General features: G+C 43.7%; 1 protein-coding gene across 1 annotated transcript in view; it reads left to right on the forward strand.

Moving 5' to 3' along the window:
- The window catches only part of CNTNAP5 (contactin associated protein like 5), a 661,914-nt gene that overhangs the window by 251,748 nt on the left and 389,090 nt on the right, over positions 1–21,076 (forward strand). Inside the window, exon 8 of the mRNA XM_023744097.1 lies at positions 12,430–12,694. Within this exon, the coding sequence (XP_023599865.1) occupies positions 12,430–12,694 (265 nt within the window). The remainder of the gene's footprint in view (positions 1–12,429; positions 12,695–21,076) is intronic.

The following is a 21,076-nucleotide window of genomic DNA, read 5'->3' on the forward strand; positions in this document are numbered from 1 at the left end:
GTCCCAGGTTCGATTCCGGTCAAGGGCATGTACCTTGGTTGCGGGAACATCCCCAGTAGGACTAGTGCAGGAGGCAGCTGATCGATGTTTCTCTCTCATTGATGTTTCTACCTCTCTATCCCTCTCCCTTCCTCTCTGTAAAAAATCCATAAAATATATTTTTAAAAAAAGAACTATCTTTAAATGACAAAACAAAAACACCTTAGAATGACATGGTTAAAGATTTCAATACAATGAAATTTAAAAAAAATTTGCTTTTCTTTATAACACACAACATTCTGAGATAACTATAATTGCAACTGAAAATATTATATCATGACATATCAGAAATTTAGAAATTTCACATGATTTTTGCAACATATACTGATAGTATTACCCATGTAATAATACTAGAGGCCCGATGCATGAATCCATGCATCTGTGGGGTTCCTTGGCCTGGCCTGCGGGGTTGGGCTGAAACTGGCTCTCCGACATCCCCAAAGGGTCCTGTTTTGCAAGAGGGTGCAGGCCAGGCTGAGGGACCCCACTGGTGCATGAATGAGGCCAGAGAGAGATGTGGGAGGTTGGCCAGCCGGGGAGGGACCACAGGAGGGTTCCAGGGTATGTCCGGCCCATCTTGCTCAGTCCAGATCGGCCAGACCCCAGCAGCAAGCTAACCTACTGGTCAGAGACTCTTCCCTCTGGTTGTCGGTGCACGTTATAGCAAGCAGTTGAGTGGCCTTAGCATACCATTAGCATATTACCCTTTGATTGGTTGAACGGCCAACCAGATGACCAGACACTTAGCATATTAGGTTTTTATTATATAGGTACCCTGGAAGTTTTTCATCATTTATTTTACAATGCTGCCTATGCAATTTAATGCACCAAATATACCTAAGTAGTTTAATATTTCTCTTTTATAAAAACAAAAAAAAAACTAATCTTTTGAGGTATTCCAGGTCAAGGAAAGACTTCATCTAAAATTTGAATTTTGAGAAATTTGTCAAATATATTACAAGGTTTGGACATTTGACTAACAAGATCACAGATCATTATGAAATAATATTTAATTAGTCACTTAACTAAAGTGACAATAAAAGATTTCAAGACAAATACAAAAGGTTGCATTATTAGTTATCAAAACTAGTTTTTACTATTGAGGCAATTCAGTTTTCCTAAGTAGTCAGGGACCTGATTACGACAACATAAAACACAGAAAATTATTCTGGTAAAACACAAAATCTTTGCTTCCTAGGCAGAAAACTTTATATAATCTTATTATGAGTAAACCAATCAGTACAGGAAAATTGTCCCTTTAATAGGTAAAGAGGAAATCAAACTCTAACTTTGCATGACCTTACTTTTGATATTTAAATTCACTTAATTAAATTCATTCTAATCTTATTCACCTTATCACCCATGAAATTTTCTTTCTCAAGATTCCATTTCATAAGCCTCCTACAACTTTTGTTGTAATTCCCTCAAAAATAGCATTTCCATAATTTATACCCTCTTTTACCCAAAACATACATTAATTTCATTTCATCTTAATTAGAAATTTCAATCATTAGAAACCTTCATGCTTAGTAAAAAAATAATAATAAAAATAAGAAATTAGCTTCCTTTAGACTAGTAAAAATACAAATATATTTCATAACCTCTAGAAACATAGGTTCTTTATCTGGCAAATATATGTAATACTTTTTTAGAAACATGCTTTTTCAATAAAGCATAAGACACATTCTTTTGTAAACCTCCCTCCCCCAAACAAACAAACAAACAAAAAAAAATAGGGATTGGCCTTGAAGTTGTTAGGGACCCTGATGCTTGGATCCATATGGTTGGCCATTCTTACCCTGTTGCTTCACCCTGAAGGTACCACAGGCTTCCAGAACCGTGGGCCTTCCATCCACATGCACAGCTACAGAAGAGCAAAAGGAGAGAAGGCTAAAGCAGTGCCCTGCCTGCTGAGAGAGCGCCCCTCAGGGAGCCTCCCACACATGTTTCTGCCCTGCCTTACCTCACAGGCCAGACTCAGTCACCTGGCCACTAATACCTGCAGGGGATGCGGGGAAATGTGGTCACCCAGCTGAGAATAAATTGGAGTTCCTCTACCGGGAAAGGCAACGAGATTTGACTTTGAGTCTTGACTAGGTGTCTCTGCCAAAATCTCTTTAAATACTAAGGTCAGAGTATGGCTGTTCTCACATAAGAAACGAAAGAATTTATATTTCAGTGTCACAGTAGGAAAGCCCAATTCTAACATTACCATTATAGCAAGGCTCTAGATTGTGCTGTCCTATATGGTAGTAAAGCCATATGTGGGTATTGAGCATTGAAATGTGGTTAAGTCAAATTGAGATGTGTTATAAGGGTGAAAAAATCTCAATAATTTTAATACAGACTGCATGTTTAAATATTTGTATGTATTGAGCTAAAAAACAATATTCAAACTAAGGTTAAGTTAATATCTTTCATTTTACTTTTTAAAAATTACTTATTTAATAATTTTATATCAATACATTATTTTCAGGTATATAACATAATGATTCAATATTTGTATACATAGTGAAATGATCATAAATCTACTTAAGATCTGTTTCTATAATTCTTTTTCATGACTACCAAAAAGTTTTAAATTGCATATGTGGCTTTCATTATATTTATATTAAACAGATTTTTAAATGTCTTTATTGTTGAAAATATTACAGATGTCCCCTTCCACCCCCATTGACCCCCTGCTTCTGCCCCCTCCCCAGGTCTTCACTGTGCTATTGTCTGTGTCAATGGGTTATGCAGGTATGCATGTAAGTTCTGTGGTTTGATGTAGACTACCTATTACCACACATTTACATAATGTAGTGCATGCTCTATCTTTTCAAATCATTTTTATTAGAAAAACGTTTTAATGTTTATATATAGTGATAATAGCAATAATCATAATTACATATAATTCTCCCCATTTTATAAAGCATTATTGATGCAAATGAAATGCTGAGTTTTATAAGATACTTATTATTGAGCTACAAATTTGCTTAATTTTCTACGCTAATTGGTGAAAGTTGCTCTTCACACTTATTTGCTCCTTTTCCAATCTCTACCCAAGAACCAAGAAGCACACACTGTGTTTTGATATCTCAGAACTTTTGTTCCTCACTAAAGAGAATTTAGTCATCATAGCACCAATGTGTGCTTATAGAGTGGACAGTCGCTTTGTGTGTTGAACAAGCAAAGTAGTTTAGAAAAGAAAGTTTACTCCAAAGAAAAAAGTTAACACACACACACACACACACACACACACACACACACAAATACTGTCTTCCTTTATCCTTATACTACTGTAATGATTTGTTACCTTGGCTGTGAGTAGAATAGACACACAACTAAAGATTGCAGTAGAGGGAACGTACAATTCTGGAATTACTCAGAAGTGGAAACCATTTGAAAAATAATAGTCAAATGAGGGTTTCATAGCTAGCTGCTTCTATTCCTACTTAGATTAACTACTATTTTTTCTCAATAATACACACTAATGCCCTTGATAGTACTTACTAATCCTGAATATTGCAATGAAAGCTTCCAAGTGAAATACTTGGAAAACTATTTCACCAACCTTCTTCTTTGTAATAAATTAAAAATTGAGAAAAAATTAATTATGTAAATAAAAATAGACATACTTCCACTACCCAGATACAGTCAATATTTTACAAATTAGCTCTGTTCTATACCTACCTATTTATTCAGGTCAATTTTTATGGTCAAATTTATATCCTGTTTCCTTTATTTGGTATTATATTATAAACAATTTTATGTTTACCATAAACATTGCTACTAGTGATGGCAAAAGAGTATGTCATGTGGAAATACCATAATTTATCTAAGTATTTCTTCAATTTTAGATCCAGGTCTTTATTATTACAAATAACAGTGCTTATTGTATAAATAATAGTCCAATGTCAAATTATTTCCTGAAAATAAATTTCTAGAAGTGAAAGTTAAGTACCAAAAAAGATTATTAATATTTTAAGCTTCTTAATTTATATTTTTATAGAGCTTTGCACAATATTTAGTGCAAAAATTAAAGAATGTTTAGAATATAGTTATAGCTTTATCCTGTGCCTTAAAACTAAGGGCTTATCACTTCAATCATGGGTCTACTTTTCATGACTTTCCATTCTCCAATTCCCAAAGTCTGGATTTTATTTCTAGGTAAAAGGAGCTACTCTGCAAAAGCCAAAAACTCATATGGGAGTGTTCATCTTTGATGTAAAGGGAATAAGCACAAAACAGTCAGAAACAGAGACACACACTGTCAGGAGGAGCAGGAAGTGGGAGTGGGTAGGCCCAGGAGAGGCAAAGGCAGGAGAGAGTCTCTAAGGACAAAGGCGGTCTGTGGCTCTCATTGGAGCTCCATTTACTGGTATGTGTAGGCAGCCAGCTCATAGGGGGTCAGAGGAGAGGGCTGTGTGAGGAAACACCTGCGAGCCTGCCCTATGTTTTGGCCAATGAGTAGGCATTCCTTCCAATCTAAACATGCTTCTCTCCTGAGTGTTCCACAAATGAAAACCCAAGGAAAATTATTTCTATCCTTGAAGTCTTTTTTTTTGGAAGAAATAAAATGTTGCATTGTATAGATTAATGACAAACATCTAGTCTACCTTAAATTTTAAAGATGCACTTTTTGTCTTCTCACCCTTTAATCTATTCCTGCTCCCAACCCCACTTCTTCCTACTTATCATCCCAAGCACAGATTGGATCAAAAAGGCACTTTTCTCACTCCTGGTAAATGCTGTTCCAGCAACAGACTTCTCTCAAGCATGTACTGACAGCGTGATGGCATGGTCCATGTTCCCCATCCAGAAGCAATGCAAGCTCCAGGAGGACAAGGGCTGAGCCCGCCTGTCTCTTGGGCTGTGTCCTTCCCACCCTTCCTAACAGGACCTATCCTGGCCCATGTGAACTACTTAATACGAATCTGTTGAATAAGTCAACTCAAGAATGAAGGAGCCTATCTCTCCACAAACATAAAAAAAGAGATTTATTTTGGTCCCCTCCTCTCCCTGAGTTTGTAAATTGGTAAGACAGCTTTAGTTCACACTGCAGCCTTTCCCTTACATTTGCTGACAGATGCTAGTCAGTCCTGATAGTTTGAAGACAAATCAAATTAGAAATGGTTGTACTCATTTGGAAAATCAAGAACTGGCTTTGAAATCTTTCCCCACAAATTAGATTAAATCAAGAGCATTCCGCTACAGCTTATAAATGCTTGATTGGCTTTGTTTTGGTGACTCATAATTGAAGCTCAGATTTACACTGCTAACTTTTCTCCCACTCACCAGGGAGTTGCCATGTCTGGATGATGATTAAAAACAAACACCCCCAATGGAAATGCTTTATAAATAACAGCTCAGCACAGTGATATAACCCTTCGAAATGTCACATTTAGGAGACTCTAAAGTCAGTCAAGGCAAGCAGAACTTCACCTGGGTCTGCTGCATTCTCTTGAGGCCTTTAAGTTTGGTTTCTGCTCCTCCATATCTGACATATCATCTCCACTCAAACTGAAGGAAGGGATGTACCAGGACTTGGCTGTAGAGCACTGAGGAGTCCCAGTGGGAGTAAGCTAGACGCCCATCCAGCACCACCCTTACCCACCAATGCAGTCCCTTCCTCTAGCTATTGACCTGACTTCAATCAAACTAATTCTACCTTTGGTCAAGGTCTATTCCCAACCTGTTTGTTGTTAATGTTGAACAAACTCAAAAAGAGTGGATACTTTGCTAGAAATCAATGATAAGGATTTACTCAAGGGTCTTAAGGTTTGCAAATTGAAAACACCACCAGGTGATTCACAGAGTTTTCCAAAGAAGAAAGAAACAGTGAGGGTTCTTAGGATGAATAATATATTCTTGAGAAGAATCAGGCCAGCATTATCAGCCTCTGGATTGGCCTGAGATGGTGATCCTCCAGATGACCTGTGGTCTGGATCACGGATGTCAGACAGTCTTGAGAATACATGATAGGTGGACAGTACATGTAAAATTTTTGCTAAGTCCTTCAGGGGGTAATTAAGGTGTTATCTGGAGGTTTCATATATATTTAGCCATTGAATCAGGACTGAATAATTCAAAAGCTTAACTTCTCAGGTTAGTTAAACAACAACAAAAAAAGACTAAAATTGTCTCCTCAGCCTCAACCTATTTGATTTTAGTAATTTACCATCTTGACTATAGTGAATTTATTTTATTTCTTCACTCTTTCCTCACTATCTATGACCTCAGATCCTTTTACAGCAGAGTGGTTCACTCTTTAAATGCCCTCCTCTTTTTCTATTGGAGCATATCTAGCAGAGAGACTCTTGGGCTAAAGATCCTGGGCCCCAGACTGGTCAGATGAATTTCTGATCTACCAGTAGGTACCCTTCCAGGTGACGCCAAACCCTACCACCTTCCACACACACATCAGAAGCATATGGAGGGCTTTTGCCTGATGGTCATACAAGGAAACAATGACCAGAGCAGCAGGTGTAGCAAACCAAGTATGTCACTGTAGTGAGGCCAAGGCTGCCAGAGCCCTGGTACTGACACAGCTCCTGGGAGCCAGTCCCATGTCTGAGACTGCACAGCCCCAGCATGTAAGTTCCACTGCACATCCAGGGCCATTGACCTTGCATTCTCCTCACAGGCCTTTTATATGTAGCTTCTCTATTTTCAGATTTTCATCTAATGCAGAGCTGAGGATAACTTTATGGTGCCTTTCACAAAATAGCTAAGTGGCTTTATTGCTACCACAGTCAGTAAGTGTCTTTGGGCAGTGAAATGAATACAGAGGAATGCATTTGCCAAACCAAGATGACTAGAGAAAGATGGTGGCTGTCATCACTGCCCAAGGCTTGACTGGAGGAAAGTGCCCATAATTGAAAAATACCTATGAGCAAATCATCAGTGTCGGCCCTGTTAGCCATAGCCTGTGTTATGTGCAGCCAATAGGAGACCAGCAAGTAAGTAGAGATCTGAAAAGGCAGTGGGTCCCTAACAAAGAGATAAGGTGAGAAATTTGGGCACAGTTAACTATTGCTGCTAAGGTCTGATGTCTGTCATGTACATTCACAACTTTTTTTTAAAATATATTTTATTGATTTTTTTACAGAGAGGAAGGGAGAGAGATAGAGAGTTAGAAACATCGATGAGAGAGAAACATCGATCAGCTGCCTCCTGCACATCTCCTACTGGGGATGTGCCCGCAACCCAGGTACATGCCCTTGACCGGAATCGAACCTGGAACCTTTCAGTCCACAGGCCAGCGCTCTATCCACTGAGCCAAACCGGTTTCGGCTACATTCACAACTTTAACTGAACTTGTGTTCAATCGTGAGACACAAATGAAGCCATCTGGGAATGTTGTTCTTCTCACTTCTGCAGGTTCCCCACTCCAGTCTAGTCAATTATGACATTTTCTTCTGTGCTAAGACCTGGCTAACATTCCCCATGGCCCATGAGCAAGTGATAATGGAGTCCATGCTTAGGAATGCTTGACAAACGTGGAGACCATTAGCTCACTGTTTAGTACATTTCAGTCTGTTCCATCCATCATGCACTCACATTCAGACCATGAAGGTGTTTCCTGCACTGTGTCCATAGGCAGAACAGCATCTCTGAAATTGGCCCCTCTGTACCAGATAAGCTCCATTTCTGACAGCTCATCTGATCCGTGCCAAAGACTTAATTGATTCGGAGTTCTCTCTGTTAGATGCTCCTTGCCCACCAAACTGTAACATCTCCCTTTGGAGGAGTCCCCTCCAGTATGGGGTGGGTTTTATTGGATTTCTCTCAACATTTGACAAACCTCGAGTTTGGTGGAAACCTGTTGTGGATGTGTTGGAAGGAAGGCGCTGCTCAGAACCTGCCTTCACTCATTGCTTTCTCATGATTCCCATGGCACAGCCCATGGGCCAGCTCCCAGTTAAGGGTCTTACATATAACGTCTCTCATTTTATCATCTCCAAGAAAGCTTTAGCGACTTCAATTCCTGGGAATGTTCAGCATTGACCTGGCATTCTCATTGTAAAGTATTTTTTTGATCCTTTTTCTGAAAAGGGAAGAGAATGGATTGGTTGTTGTATCCTGATTTTACAAGTCAGGCTTTGTTTTAAAAAAATATAAAACAGGATTATCTGCTGTTTACTTACTATTTTTATATCATTATTTATAGAACCTCTTGCTCTATTCCCTGCAGTTACAAAGATATTGGTAGGGAAAGGCCTAGTTTCCTTCCTTATGGTCTGAACTCTTATAAAACATGTTCTTTTAAAATGTAGATGCTTGGTTACAATTCTCATGACAATAACAGAAATTATTCAGAGATGCCTATTCACTGCCCACAGAGAACATAGGTGATAAGGATATGAGTACTCAGTATCAGATACCCAAAGAACGAGGGAGCGAGTGGGAACCTTAGAACCACCCATTCAACAGCCTCAGGTTGCAAACAGGAAACAGAGTCTCTAGAAGTGACCCCGGGAAAGCTGAGCTGGGATCGCTCACAGAGTCAGTTTGGTCAGAAGGCTTTTCCCATCCACTCCACTTCTCCTCCTCTACTCTCCCTAGGACTCTGCTTTGAAGAACACAGTAGGGGGTGCTCTACAAACAGAGCTTTGGACATTTCAGGCATGAGGGCAAAGACAACAGGGCACAATCTGAAGGGAAGCCATCTAAACACCGAGTACACACCCCAATGCCTTTTCAGGTTGTCCTGCTCCTGCAGAGCAGGTGTTGGTCACCACACAGCTCCCCTTCACCAGGGAGAGGAACTCGGGCTGTATTTGGAGTCCTTGCCACCAAAATCTAGCCAAGGACACCTGAGTGTCACATGCATGCCCCTCATGAAATGTTGAGTTCCCTGGCCTGTTGAACAAGAGGTTGGTGCCCGTTAGACATTCACTGGGACCGAGCGCGTCTGAGCAGGGAGCTCCCAGGCAGACGTGAGGGAGCTGATCAAGTAAGGGGAGAATCTCAGCTCCTCTGGACCCCAAGTGTCCAGAGACCCCACTTCCATGGCTTCCAATCCAGAGGACACAAGGAAAATGGCTAGGATTGAGCTAAAAACCAGATTTTACACCCATAGGATGTGGGATCCCAAATGAGTGTCCTCAGAATTTGCCACCCTGGCATGGGGGGTATTTCAAGCTGAAATCAAGTGAAGCCCCAGGCACTCAGGAAGAGTGTGTTTGTTTGGTTTGGTTCACATTCTCCTTCCTTCTTAAAGGGACTTGGATAAAAAAGACCTGCAAGGGAGGGGAGGGGGGAAATTATACTCACCTCAGCTTATTCACTTGAGCGCATGTGGATTGAGTGTGGTAGGCAGAGTGTGTCCAGGCCAGTCTCTCCGCCTGGTTTCCCTCTGTCCCACTGTTTCTGACTGGTCTAGCAAGAATGTGTTTGAAAAAAGAAAAAAAGAATGCGTTTGCCACTTTCTCAGTTACCTACAAAATGCCTATTTCCGCTTTGAGGTCTCAAACCCATTTCCCGCTTTCCCCTTTGTCCAAAATGACATTTATACCATATTTGGCATCACTGGTTTTAGAATTTTCATGTTGATGTGAATCCCCAATGCACATGTATTACACATTTAATTTTTCTCCTATTAGAATTTCAATGTTTTTGTGTGTGTTTTATAATCCTCACCCAAGCATATGGTTTTATTGACTTTTAGAGAGAAAGAGGAAAAGAGAGAGAAACATCGATCGTTTGCCTCCCACATGCACCCCTACTGGCATCCAACCCACAACCTAGGTATGTGCCCTGACAAGGAATCAGACCCACAGCCTTTTGGTGGATGGGTCGACGTCCAACCAACCAAGCCACCTGGCCAGGGCTGCTGCCAGTCTGCTTTATGCCATTTGCATTACTGGATGAGCCAGGAGAACTAATGGGTAAAAGAAAAGTCGCTGCGACCCCCAGGCTTCTGCCTACAGCCTATCACTGCTGGCCAACCGTTCCCTCTGCACAGCCTCAACCTGGGGTGCAGCTTTGCTCTGGTGAGTTGGTCACCAGAGGAGGTGAAACTGATCTCAGGAAGGAAAAGGGGAAGAAAGGTTCCTGCCCTCTCCTGACCTCTGGAGCGGCATTTGTGATTTTGATTCTCCCAGAAGAGAGCCTGCCTCCATGAATCTGCCAGCAGCGGGGACAGTTTCATTCTTGAATGGAAACCCACCAGAAATCAAACAAAAGCACATTGAAACAACAATGCAATGTCATGAGCAAGTGGGTAGATTCTTAAATGGTGGGACCCAGTAGGGAAGAGGGAGGTGTCAGAGGTGGAAGCTAAAGCCGCCACCTCAGGTCAGGTAGGCTGGGCTGGGCTCCCTGTCCCTGCTGAGGGGGCTTTTGTGCAATTGCCTCCCTTTTGGAAGCCCGGTTGGTGCATTCTTTAAACCCACGCGAGGCTATTGTGCAGAAGGGATGGCTCTGCGTGGAAGTGCTCCGCCTCCTGCCGGCACAGTGCGCATGTTTGATAGATAGCAGGAGCTTTAGCCTTTGACACATTAATTACCGTCTGGGGACCTAACCTCTGGAGAAGAAAACATCTAAGCGACCAGAGCCAATGATTAATGCAAGGATATGCTGATGGCAGCCTGCTTGCGGACCGCACCCCTGGAAACAGACCATTGGTAGAAGGTTGTGTGGAGACTGCTGCGTGGTTTCAGAAATACCAGACAATCGTGAGTGTGCTTGGGACCAAAGGAGGCGTTTCCCGATTCTGAAATGTTTGGCGCTGCACCATTCACCTGCTCTGGAGCTCAGAAGTGCACTAGTATCTAACCCCGCTACCTGACACCTTCGTGAAATTGAACTCAGCAGCTGGCCAAGCCAGGTGCTCTCCTTGTGGAAATACCTGACTCTTGCATAAGTGGCACTGGCCAGCCGGCCTTGGGAGGAAGGATTTACCTGGAACTTGATGCGTCTACGACTATTTAGATGAAAATATTGCGTTACACCAGGCATGTCAAACTTAAAGGCTAACACAGGCCAAATAAACGAGGCATGCGGCCCGTGGGCTGCGAGTTTGACAAGCTTGTGTTACACTCATCTGGGTAAGTTTGCTGCATTATCGTAGGGATTAGTTTGTGTCTAAAATTGATGAATGATAGGGATGGAAAACAGCATGCGTTTGGCTATGGGGTTTCAGATAAAAATTCCAAATGGTTTTCATAATGTAACACCTCTTCACAATGTATAAGGCACCCCTGCTACCTCCTCGTTCACCTAGTAGAAGTGAGTCCTGCACATGGCTCAGGTGGGCACTCCCTTTTCCCTGTAACTTCCTGCTGCAGAAGCTTACTCTAGTCATTGCAGGCAACCGTGGACCAGTTCTCCTCACTTGTGCAGACAATAATCATCTTCCTCTTCTTTCTGGTTCTAGTGGATGCACACTTAACATTCCACCCTCCGCTGCCTGTGTCTCCGAAAACATTCCTAATGCGTTAAAAATCCGGCCAAAGCCACTCAGCTGCTTCTGAGTTTGAATGATAACATTAGCAAGCACAAACGGGCTTCTAAACACTGCCTCATGCCCCTGACCCTCTCTGCCCCACGTAATGTTTAGAAATGTCAAGTTCCCTGTAGTTCCCCAGGAAGGCCATTTTGTAATTTCTCTAAAGCTTTGCACATCCATGTGCATTTTGCTGAAAAGGTTGAGGGCACACCCCGCCCCTCTTGCCCACTTCCTCCAGGAAGCATCACTTCTCTGGTGAAAACTTCACTTGTGTCCTGATTTCTTCTAAGAATCCCCAGGAATTCCCTAGCCGGTTTGGCTCAGTGGAGAGAGCATCAGCCTGCGGACTGAAGGGTCCCAGGTTCGATTCCGGTCAAGGGCATGTACCTTGGTTGCAGGCACATCCTCAGTACGGGGTGTGCAGGATGCAGCTGATCGATATTTCTCTCTCACTGATGTTTCTAACTCTCTATCCCTCTCCCTTCCTTTCTGTAAAAAATCAATAAAATATATTTAAAAAAATAAGAAGCACCAAGAGCTAGTGTCTATCTTTCCTTTAGCACATTCCACATTGTATCTGTTTTTCAGGTGTATCTCTTTAAAAATGATCCTTGTGCTTGGCACATAGTTGACTTACAATACATATTTGTTCGGTGAATGGATGTAATTATTTTATATCTGGTTCTCTAAAAAACAGTGACGCTTGCCATCCCCCACCCTCCCAGGTCCTGGATGGCCCCCTTTGCAGGCAGCACCGTGAACCTTGGCCCAGGAATGGAAACCACCCTGCGGGTGGATATGAACAAAGCTGACACATTTTTCCTTTAAAATCTTGTAGCTGAATGTGGACTGATCCTGAAATGAAGGTCAGCTCCAGGTGGTGGTTTATATCAGCTGTCAGGTTGCAGAATAAAAAAATGGCTTTTATATGTTTGATTTTTATTGTTTTCCAGGGCAATGTCACTTTTTCCTGCTCCGAACCACAAATTGTTCCCATCACATTTGTCAACTCCAGCAGCAGTTACCTGCTGCTGCCTGGCACCCCCAACATCGACGGGCTCTCAGTGGGTTTCCAGTTTCGAACGTGGAACAAGGATGGGCTGCTTCTGTCCACAGAGCTGTCTGAGGGCTCGGGGGCCCTGCTGCTGAGCCTGGAGGCCGGGACCCTGAGGCTCCTGATTCAGAAAACGACAAGACGGGCAGCGGAAATCCTCACAGGTACCATCTGCTCACTAACTCTAGGTCGGTTTCTGATTCAGCCAAATCAACAAATGTGTTGAGGTTCTGACCAATGCGTACAGACTCCAGCTCCAGGGCTGGGGGCTGACCCAGTGCTCACAGTGGCTCTCAGTCCACCCCAAGGGCAGCAGCTGTAGCTGGGCAAGCCCCTGCACTTCCCCATCCCTCAGCGCTTTGAGCTGGGAAGCGGGAATGAGAGTCCCATCTAGCACCATGGAGCAGAATGGAGACAGTTCACAGAGCACTTTGCTGGTCTCCACAGGCAGGGTCTATGCCATAGAATAGTCACCATGCTCGCTCAGGTAAGGCATTGCTCTCGGTCCTGGAGGCTGGAGGCTGGAGGCTAAGCAACTTCCCAGCTCACATGGCGACCAGCAACGGCACCAGTTTCATCTTGAATCTGTCTGACCTCATTCTGTAGCTTTGCTATATGCCCCACCACCGTCGACATTTTCAGCCACCTAATTCTATTTCAAGTAAAAGTTAGTGAGTTTTAAAAAAATATTTCTAAATATACATTTTTAAGTTATTAAGGAAGTGTTGCTACAGATGGCATCTGGCTATGCCGAGACTTAAAATTGTCCTTAAATAGTTGGCATCTGAGAGCTCTCACTGTCTGCAGCGACATGGTACGGATTCTAAGGATAGCAGCATGGAGCCCATCTGAGAACATGACTCTGGCTCTGCCTTTTCTTCAACAAAATGGTGGGACTTCCCGGCCTTCTCCACCTGTTGTCTCACTGGCACCTCTGACTTGCCACAAGAGATGCTGACTTAGTTGGCAGGTACTTATGGAGGTCAGACCACCTGCCTGGCCTTGGGTTAGGGCTGAGGCATGCTACGAGGCCTGCATCCCTTTGATCAGCCCCCCTGGATACACAGTGTGATTCAGATCCCCTCCACCACATAACCTGGGCCAAAGTTCATCCAGGATATTGCACAACGTTGCATTTTTATTTAATTTAAATGACTTCCTTTCCACGCTAGACTGTGAGTTTTGTGATCCAAATAAATTAGAGAAATTCAAGTTAAATTGTAAAGGATGTTACTTAACAATCAAGATTAGGTCAGACTATGGGAGAGTCACAGATGCCTCCAAACCCTGGGGATAGCAGGGATGCCTGGGTCTTGGAATCAGACAGGTTCAAAAGGCACCTCTCGCCCTGGCCGGTTTGGCTCAGTGATTAGAGCATCGCAGGTTCGATCCCCGTCAAGGGCACATACCTTGGTTGCAGGTTTGATTGGGAGGCAACCAATGGATGTGTATCTGTCATGTCCATGTTTCTCTCTCTCTTCCTTCCTGCCTTCCACTCTCTGAAAATTAATGGGAAAAATATCCTCAGGTGAGGATTAAAAAAAGAGGCACCTCTTCTCCTTACTATTCTTCAGCCCTCGATAAACTTTGTAATGTCTTATACATAAGTGGTAGTGTGTTGGTTACCTAGGGCTGCATGACAACTTACAGCAAGATTCAGTGGTTGTAAGTGAGGTGCCTCAGTGTCTAAGAGTCAGGCCTCCAGGACTCCTTGACTGGGTGAGCCTGGCTGGAAGGGCACAGTCATCTCAAGGTACAACTAAGAGTGGTCTGCTTCCACGCTCACTCCTGCACTGTGGGCAGGCTCAGAAGGTCATGTGCACACTCATCCCCTTGGCCTCCGCAGAGGCTGCCCATGCTAACAGCACTCTTACCCAGAGGGAGGGAGCCACAGGCAGAGGGAGAGGACACCCGGGACAGAGCCTGGTCTATGTGGAACCCAGTCCTGGAAGTGGCCTCCCACCCCTTTGCCGTGTTCTGTTCATTAGAACCAAGTCAATAAGTCTAGTCCTTCCTAAGCCGAGAGAATGTGCAGGGGTGGGGAGAAGCCATGGGTCAGTGGCACCCTCTGAGAGTCTACCTGAAATAGAAGATAAAACCAATTCCTCCATCACAAGCCTGTGATGTCTAGAATCCTGAGCATGCCAGGAAGCTAATGTTTCTCCTTCCCATACTGACTCAAGACCTATCGCTAGAAAAGGCCTCACTCCATGAGTCAGAAAAGCTATGTGACTGTGTGCAGTCACACTTTTATGAAATGTATAAGATTTCCTGTAATGGTGATGAATTAATAATTTAGAATCATAATATTTTATGTGCACAGTTATAAAAGTTAAACCTCAATTATCCTTATTTGAAGTAGAAAAACATAAACTGGCACTGGGCAATTTCTAGCCAATTGGCGAGATGTTTGAGTACAGAGACTTGTCAGCCTCAGGTCAAAAATGCAGTTTTAATATAGTGCAAGCCCTGGCGGCCCGTGCTCGGAAGCACCCAGGTGCGGCCGGTGTTATTAAGCACACGCCAGCCCAGGAAAGCGTGTTTCTGAGTGAGAGAGTGGCTGGTCCAAGCTGCCAGGCACCCAGCAAAGAAGGGGAAATAATCAGTTATTTCAGAGCTCTCTCAAGAAATGAGTAGAAGGGGGTTTTAAAAATGTGCTGAGTTCCTCAGGTGTGTCTCAGAAGCTTGATTCTTCTCTCCATTTTGGAAAAATTGAGCTTCTTTAATCTTCGAAATGGATCAAGGTTTTGTGTCTGCTGGCATTTTTCTACATAGGGGATAAAAAACAAAGATTCAAACAAACGGAAACAGCTTTCCTCTCCCTTACATTTTTGAGGAGACGTATTTCCCCGGTACTTGAGATAATATTGCCTTTATAAGAGACAAAAAATTCCCATAAGAAACTGGAAAGTAATGACCATTGCCCCAATAGTTTTTGAGGGACCATGGGCTACCCTTGACACATGGTACATCACAGGAAATGGAAATAGCACCACACTCTATCAATTGAACAGGGACCCAGCTTCTCCAGGTTTATTTCAGAAGGGTCCCGGTGCTCCCAGTGCCTCGGCCACAATGAGCAGGTGACTCGGGGAGAGGCAGGGCCCGGCGCCTGGCCCAGCCACTCCTGCTCCAGAGGTCTGTACCACGTGCTTGGGTTCTGGAGTCACTTGGGGCTTTCTGCATGGTGCCCAGGGAGAGGAGTGCAAGCTAAAGGTATCCTCAAAATAGGAGGGAACTGAACATCGTTGCTCTGGGGGACAACGTTCCAAAAAGTGAAGGAGGACAGTGCAATGTCTCCCTTGTATTTTCTCTTATTTTCTATTTTTGTCCTCTTCCTTCTTGAGAGTTATACACATGTGCACATGAGGAGAAACCAAGGACACCATGTCCCCAGAGGTGACGTGGGAGTAGAATCAACAATGCTGTGGGTCTCCTGAGGCCAGAGCTTGAGCTAGCACCTGCCAGGTAATGGAAAAATCTGCTCATAACACCATGAAGCAGGTATCAGTTTGCCGACATGCACAGGAGCAAACTGAGAATCAGAATTAACTTATAATGACCAAGGTGGGTTCCCCCTCAGGCCTTTCCTTTGGATTCCATGTGCGTGGTCTTTATAGTACATCTTGCGGCCATCCATAGTCATGTTTTCATATTGTCAGTTGCTTAAACAATTCAAATGTAAAAACATCCTGCTTTAGAGGAAATATTTACAGACAAATGTACAATAGGATATTAATGAGAATAGGCTATTTAGGATCAAAAGTTGAATTTTCCCAAAACAGTTCTGTTACTTGGTGGTACTCTCATTTCCAGATTCTTCCATGAAGGAGGACTGACACAGAGGGAGCACTCGTCGTCTTGGCAGACTTGTTGTCTCATTTAGCTCAGGCTGCTGTATACTGCTATAAAGTAACCACACATATCTACCCCAAATGCTGAGAATTGCACACACACACACACTCCCACACCCCTACATTTATTTTGTGTGTGCGACATACTTTATAAAGACTTTTCCAAAGACTTGATGCTGATTCTATGGTAAGAACATCAACTAATCACTAAGGGAACTAAGTGACATAGCCGCTAGGAAGAGGCTGGCTGCTTCCAAAGCCTCTGGCCTCTACTGTGCGGCCTGTCTCACTCAGGTCACCCCTGCGCCCTAACCCCCCATGGAAACCTGGGGGCTGCACCGGAGCAGGGGCGGGGGGGCGGGTACCTGCAAGGAGTCCCACCACATGTTGAGCCTTGCCATTTCAGGACTCAGAGCAGCCATTCAGGCAATCCTCCAATTAATGGACCAACATCTGGTTTTCCTACTATAAGCGTTTTAAATCTCAGCTCTTTAGCGCTTCTCCTGAGGTACTATGTGCTGGCGGACTCTATTTCTCAAGTCCACACCTGTTCGTTGAACAATAGGTACCATGTTCTATTTCTTAAAAAAGGGAATAGCTGCTATTTTAGAGGCTCTTAAGAAGATGCTTAGAATGGAGCCTGGTATCATCCAAACCTGAATTACTGAAACTCGGGAAGTTTTATAAAGGTAAAGGAGACCACCTGGTTTGTTTCTTTGGAGAGTCAGGGCACAGTGTTGGTGAGGGGGTATCAGAAAATGAAAGGCATTCAAATTATATTCATAGAGGTACTAGAGCTGCTTTATGTGGAGAGAAAATAAGACAGAGACATAATAATGGTCTGTGAACATGGGACACGCTCTCTAATAGGTGAGAGTGTTTATGTCACTGCAGGATGCAGAACACGCACAATAAGATCAAGTGGCAGAGAAACCACTCTTGGTTTTCATTAGAGAGTATTCCATTCAGAGCTTTCCAGCTTCACTGCATGCTGCTCTCATGTCACTAGGGCTTCCATCACAGAGTGGAATTCTCAGCATTTGGGGATGAGTCTCAGTGCCGTGTAATGGGACCCAGAGATGGGAGAGGAAGCCTCAGACAGGACCTCTGCCGGGCAGCTGGGCACCACTAGTGATTATAGGAAGGTGAGGCCCATTGCCAGGCACAGAATTCCTGGGCAAAAGGAAACACAACTAGCAAAGGTCCAGGAATCAACCAGGTGCCATGGAGAAGTTTTCAGTTCAGGCAAGTAAGTGGCTTATTGAAAAGGCCATCTCAGCTCAGTCCATTTAATTCCTCATAGGAACAAGCAATGGTGTTCCTCATATTTCCTCAACCACATTATAATTTCTCAGTATTGCTCTAGTTCCTTGAATAGTAAGAATGAGAAGGCTTGCCCTGACTGGTTTGGCTCAGTGGATAGAGCGTCAGCCTGCGGACTCAAGGGTCCCAGGTTCAATTCCCGTCAAGGGCATGTACCTTGGTTGCGGGCATGTCCCCAGTGGGGTGTGCAGGAGGCAGCTGATCGATGTTTCTCTCTCATCGATGTTTCTAACTCTCTATCCCTCTCCCTTCCTCTCTGTAAAAAATCAATAAAATATATTTTAAAAAAAGAATGAGAAGGCTTTACAAAAATAACAATGAAGCAATCCATACTAATCAGTAGTTAATTTTCTATACTTAGTAGACTGCTGCGTTTGGCTTGTTCTTTCTCTAGCTGAAGAGGTGACAAAATTCTAATAAAATAACCTTAATCAGCTGCTATAAAGGATATTTATTTGGTGATTCTTGTGTTTCAATTAAATAAGTCATTCTACAACTATGGTCAACAGGATCCCACTTATTCTTTAGAATTCATAACAACTGTTATTCTTTCACAAAGCCTTCCAATAGCATGCCAGATGCCCTGTTATCCAGTCTTCTAGATAGTTTGCTTTGTGGCATTGAACCTAAGTATGTGTGTATGTGTATGCATTAGTTTGCTAGGACTGCCATACAAAACATTGCAGATTAGGTGTCTTACGAATTTATTGTCTCACAGTTCTTGAGCGTAGGATTGCAAGATCAAGGTGTCCTTAGGGTTGATTTCTCCTGAGGGCCTCTCTCCTGGCTGGGAGGTGGCCGTCTGCTCCTTGTGCCTTCACACGGTCTACCCTCTGTGCCCATTTGTTTCCTAATATCCTCCTCTTGCAAGGACACGGAGCATATTGGATAGGGGTCTGCTCATATGAACTCATTTTACCTTAATTACCTCTTCAAGGTCCTGTTTCCAAATGCAGGCATGTTCTTTGGCACTGGGGTTAGGACGTCGGCATGTGCACTCGGGGAGGGGCACAACTCAGCCCATAACAGTGGGTGTTAATCATACGTCTATACGGTTGGTTGCCCAAGGCTCCGCTCACCACCAGGTTGCACAGTCCATGGAGACAGGAGCTCTGCCTGCCCCGCTAACCACTGTTTGCCCAAGGCCTCGTGGAGCACCTGTCAGGTCCTCACACTATTTACACACATGTGGGCAGCTGTCTGAGTGAATTAGCTAACAGGACTGACCTCCAAAACATTTCTAAAAGATAAAATCTGTAACAGTGAAAAAGGGAACTAAGTGATTTTTAACAAACAGTCATGTTACAATGATTACATGCTGCAGAATGTGTCAAACCCAGGAATGAGCTACATTCAGGGGAAGCATTAATTAGGTAAAGGCCAGCAGAGCTCCCAGAGCTGGGAGAGCTGCATCGTGAAGGGTAGAAGTACACACCCTCATTAATACTAGAGGCCAGATGGTTTTAGTCTGAAGCCCTGCAGTCAATAGCGCTGATCCCCAAATATTGCCCTTTTCATATAAGCCATTTGTATATAGTCACCATCTGCACATCAAGTAAATGATAACTTTGTGAACTTCATCCTCTGCTTCAGTTCAGTTGTCTGTAATGTATCCGTGCTTTAGCTAGACAGTGTTGGTAAGAAAATCCCATTAGTGAGGGTGAAACAATAGGTAGCCATGAGGCTTTGGCTGTCACCACAAGCTGTCCAGCTTCAAGATATCAATCAAAGCCTGGGAAGGTTTCCCAAGGTAGTGATGTCTTTGGCAACTTCAGCTTTTTCAGGTCTGAGTAATGACCCCAAAACAAGCATTTTATTTAACTTACTCGTTGTTTTTCACCACTTACTGACAAGAACAACAGAAGGATCTAGATTTTTATTAGCATGGTAGAATAATCCAATAGTCAAGTCTGCTATCACTTCCTTTGATCTTTCATAGTTCCTACTTTCATAATTTCCTCTTGTAATTCACTTGGCCTCCATTTAATTCAGGAGGCTGTTGCCGTGTCTACGTTGTGCTGGTGCTACACTCAGACCTGAGGATGGAGGCATGCCCTCCAGGAGCTCACGTGTGTGGGTGGGAGCTCAGAGGAGAGGAGAGGCTCCAGGAAGGGTGAGAAAGGAAGGCTTCCTACGGGTGAAAAAGACACAGCTTGGTTTTCAAAAATGAACAGAATTTGGCCAAACAGAGAACAGACAGATACTCTCCAAATGGAGGGAAATGGGAGGAGAGCTAGAAGGGTAAGATCCCACAGATGGCTGAGAACACCTGGGCCAGAGGGAAGGGTGGGCAGGCAAAAGATGCATCCACATTTTGGTCAAGGACACGGCGTTTGGGCTTTGTCCCGAAGGTCACAGGGAACTATGAATCTCTGAGTTGAGCTATGTTTTTGTCACGTAGACGTTTGAGCTGAGCATTCACGTCGCCTTCACCACCAGCACAGACATTCTCATTTCCTGTCTGACTGTAGCGGGTGGCAGCCCAGCTGTTTGGGTCTCCTGTGCTGACCCGGGGTGGTGAGGATCCAGGTTACCGTGACATGTGAGCCCCCAGGTTTTTCCAGCGAGGAAAGGTCTACCTGTGGGTTATGGCCCATGTTCTGCCGTGGACACTGGGCAGTGGAATTCAGCTGGTGTGAAGCTCAGGCAATCAATGAGCATGTGGAGAGGCACAGTGTGCCTGTGGATGCTGGGGTCAAGCACCAAATCCTGGCTCGGCCTCTGACCCCCAGGAACCTGTAATGGCCTTGGGGAGATAAGGTTTATAGAGATGAACATTAATGGACAGTATAAGGCAGCAAATAATATGAACTGAGCATAGATCAAACAGCAGCTCCTGCAAGAATTTTTGAAGAGGAATCACTACATGCTGGTGTGGTCAGGGAAAATCTGCTTCATTCATTGCATGGTTTATTAACTTACTCATTCCGTCTTTCAGCACTGTTTATGTGCCCTTTACTGTGCAAGGTGACTGCGTCAGAAAAAAAAAATATGTGTGTGTGTGTGTGTGTGTGTGTGTGTGTGTGTGTGTTTATTTATGCTTCCTGAAAGGAAGTACTAGGACAAAAGCTAGGCACTGGAGGACAGGGAGAGGAACTGGATAGTGGAGAGCTGGGAGGGCCACATAAGGCTCCACGCACAAGCAGCAATCAGTTAAGTGCATTCAAATGGAGACTATTGAATGCACTAGCATCACTAGAGTAGTGAATTTGTGTAGGAATATTGCAAAACGAGATTGAGAGTACAGATGGAAACTTAATTTCAGAAGGCATGGATTGTCAAGATAAACAGTGTGAGTTTCCTTCTCTGGGCTCCATGACTGACTGGAGGGATTTTTTTGCTGTGAAATTGACAATAGCTGCTTGTTAG

The sequence above is a fragment of the Myotis lucifugus genome, unplaced genomic scaffold, assembly GCF_000147115.1.
Source record: "Myotis lucifugus unplaced genomic scaffold, Myoluc2.0 scaffold_427, whole genome shotgun sequence".
NCBI classification, from domain to species: Eukaryota; Metazoa; Chordata; class Mammalia; order Chiroptera; family Vespertilionidae; genus Myotis; species Myotis lucifugus.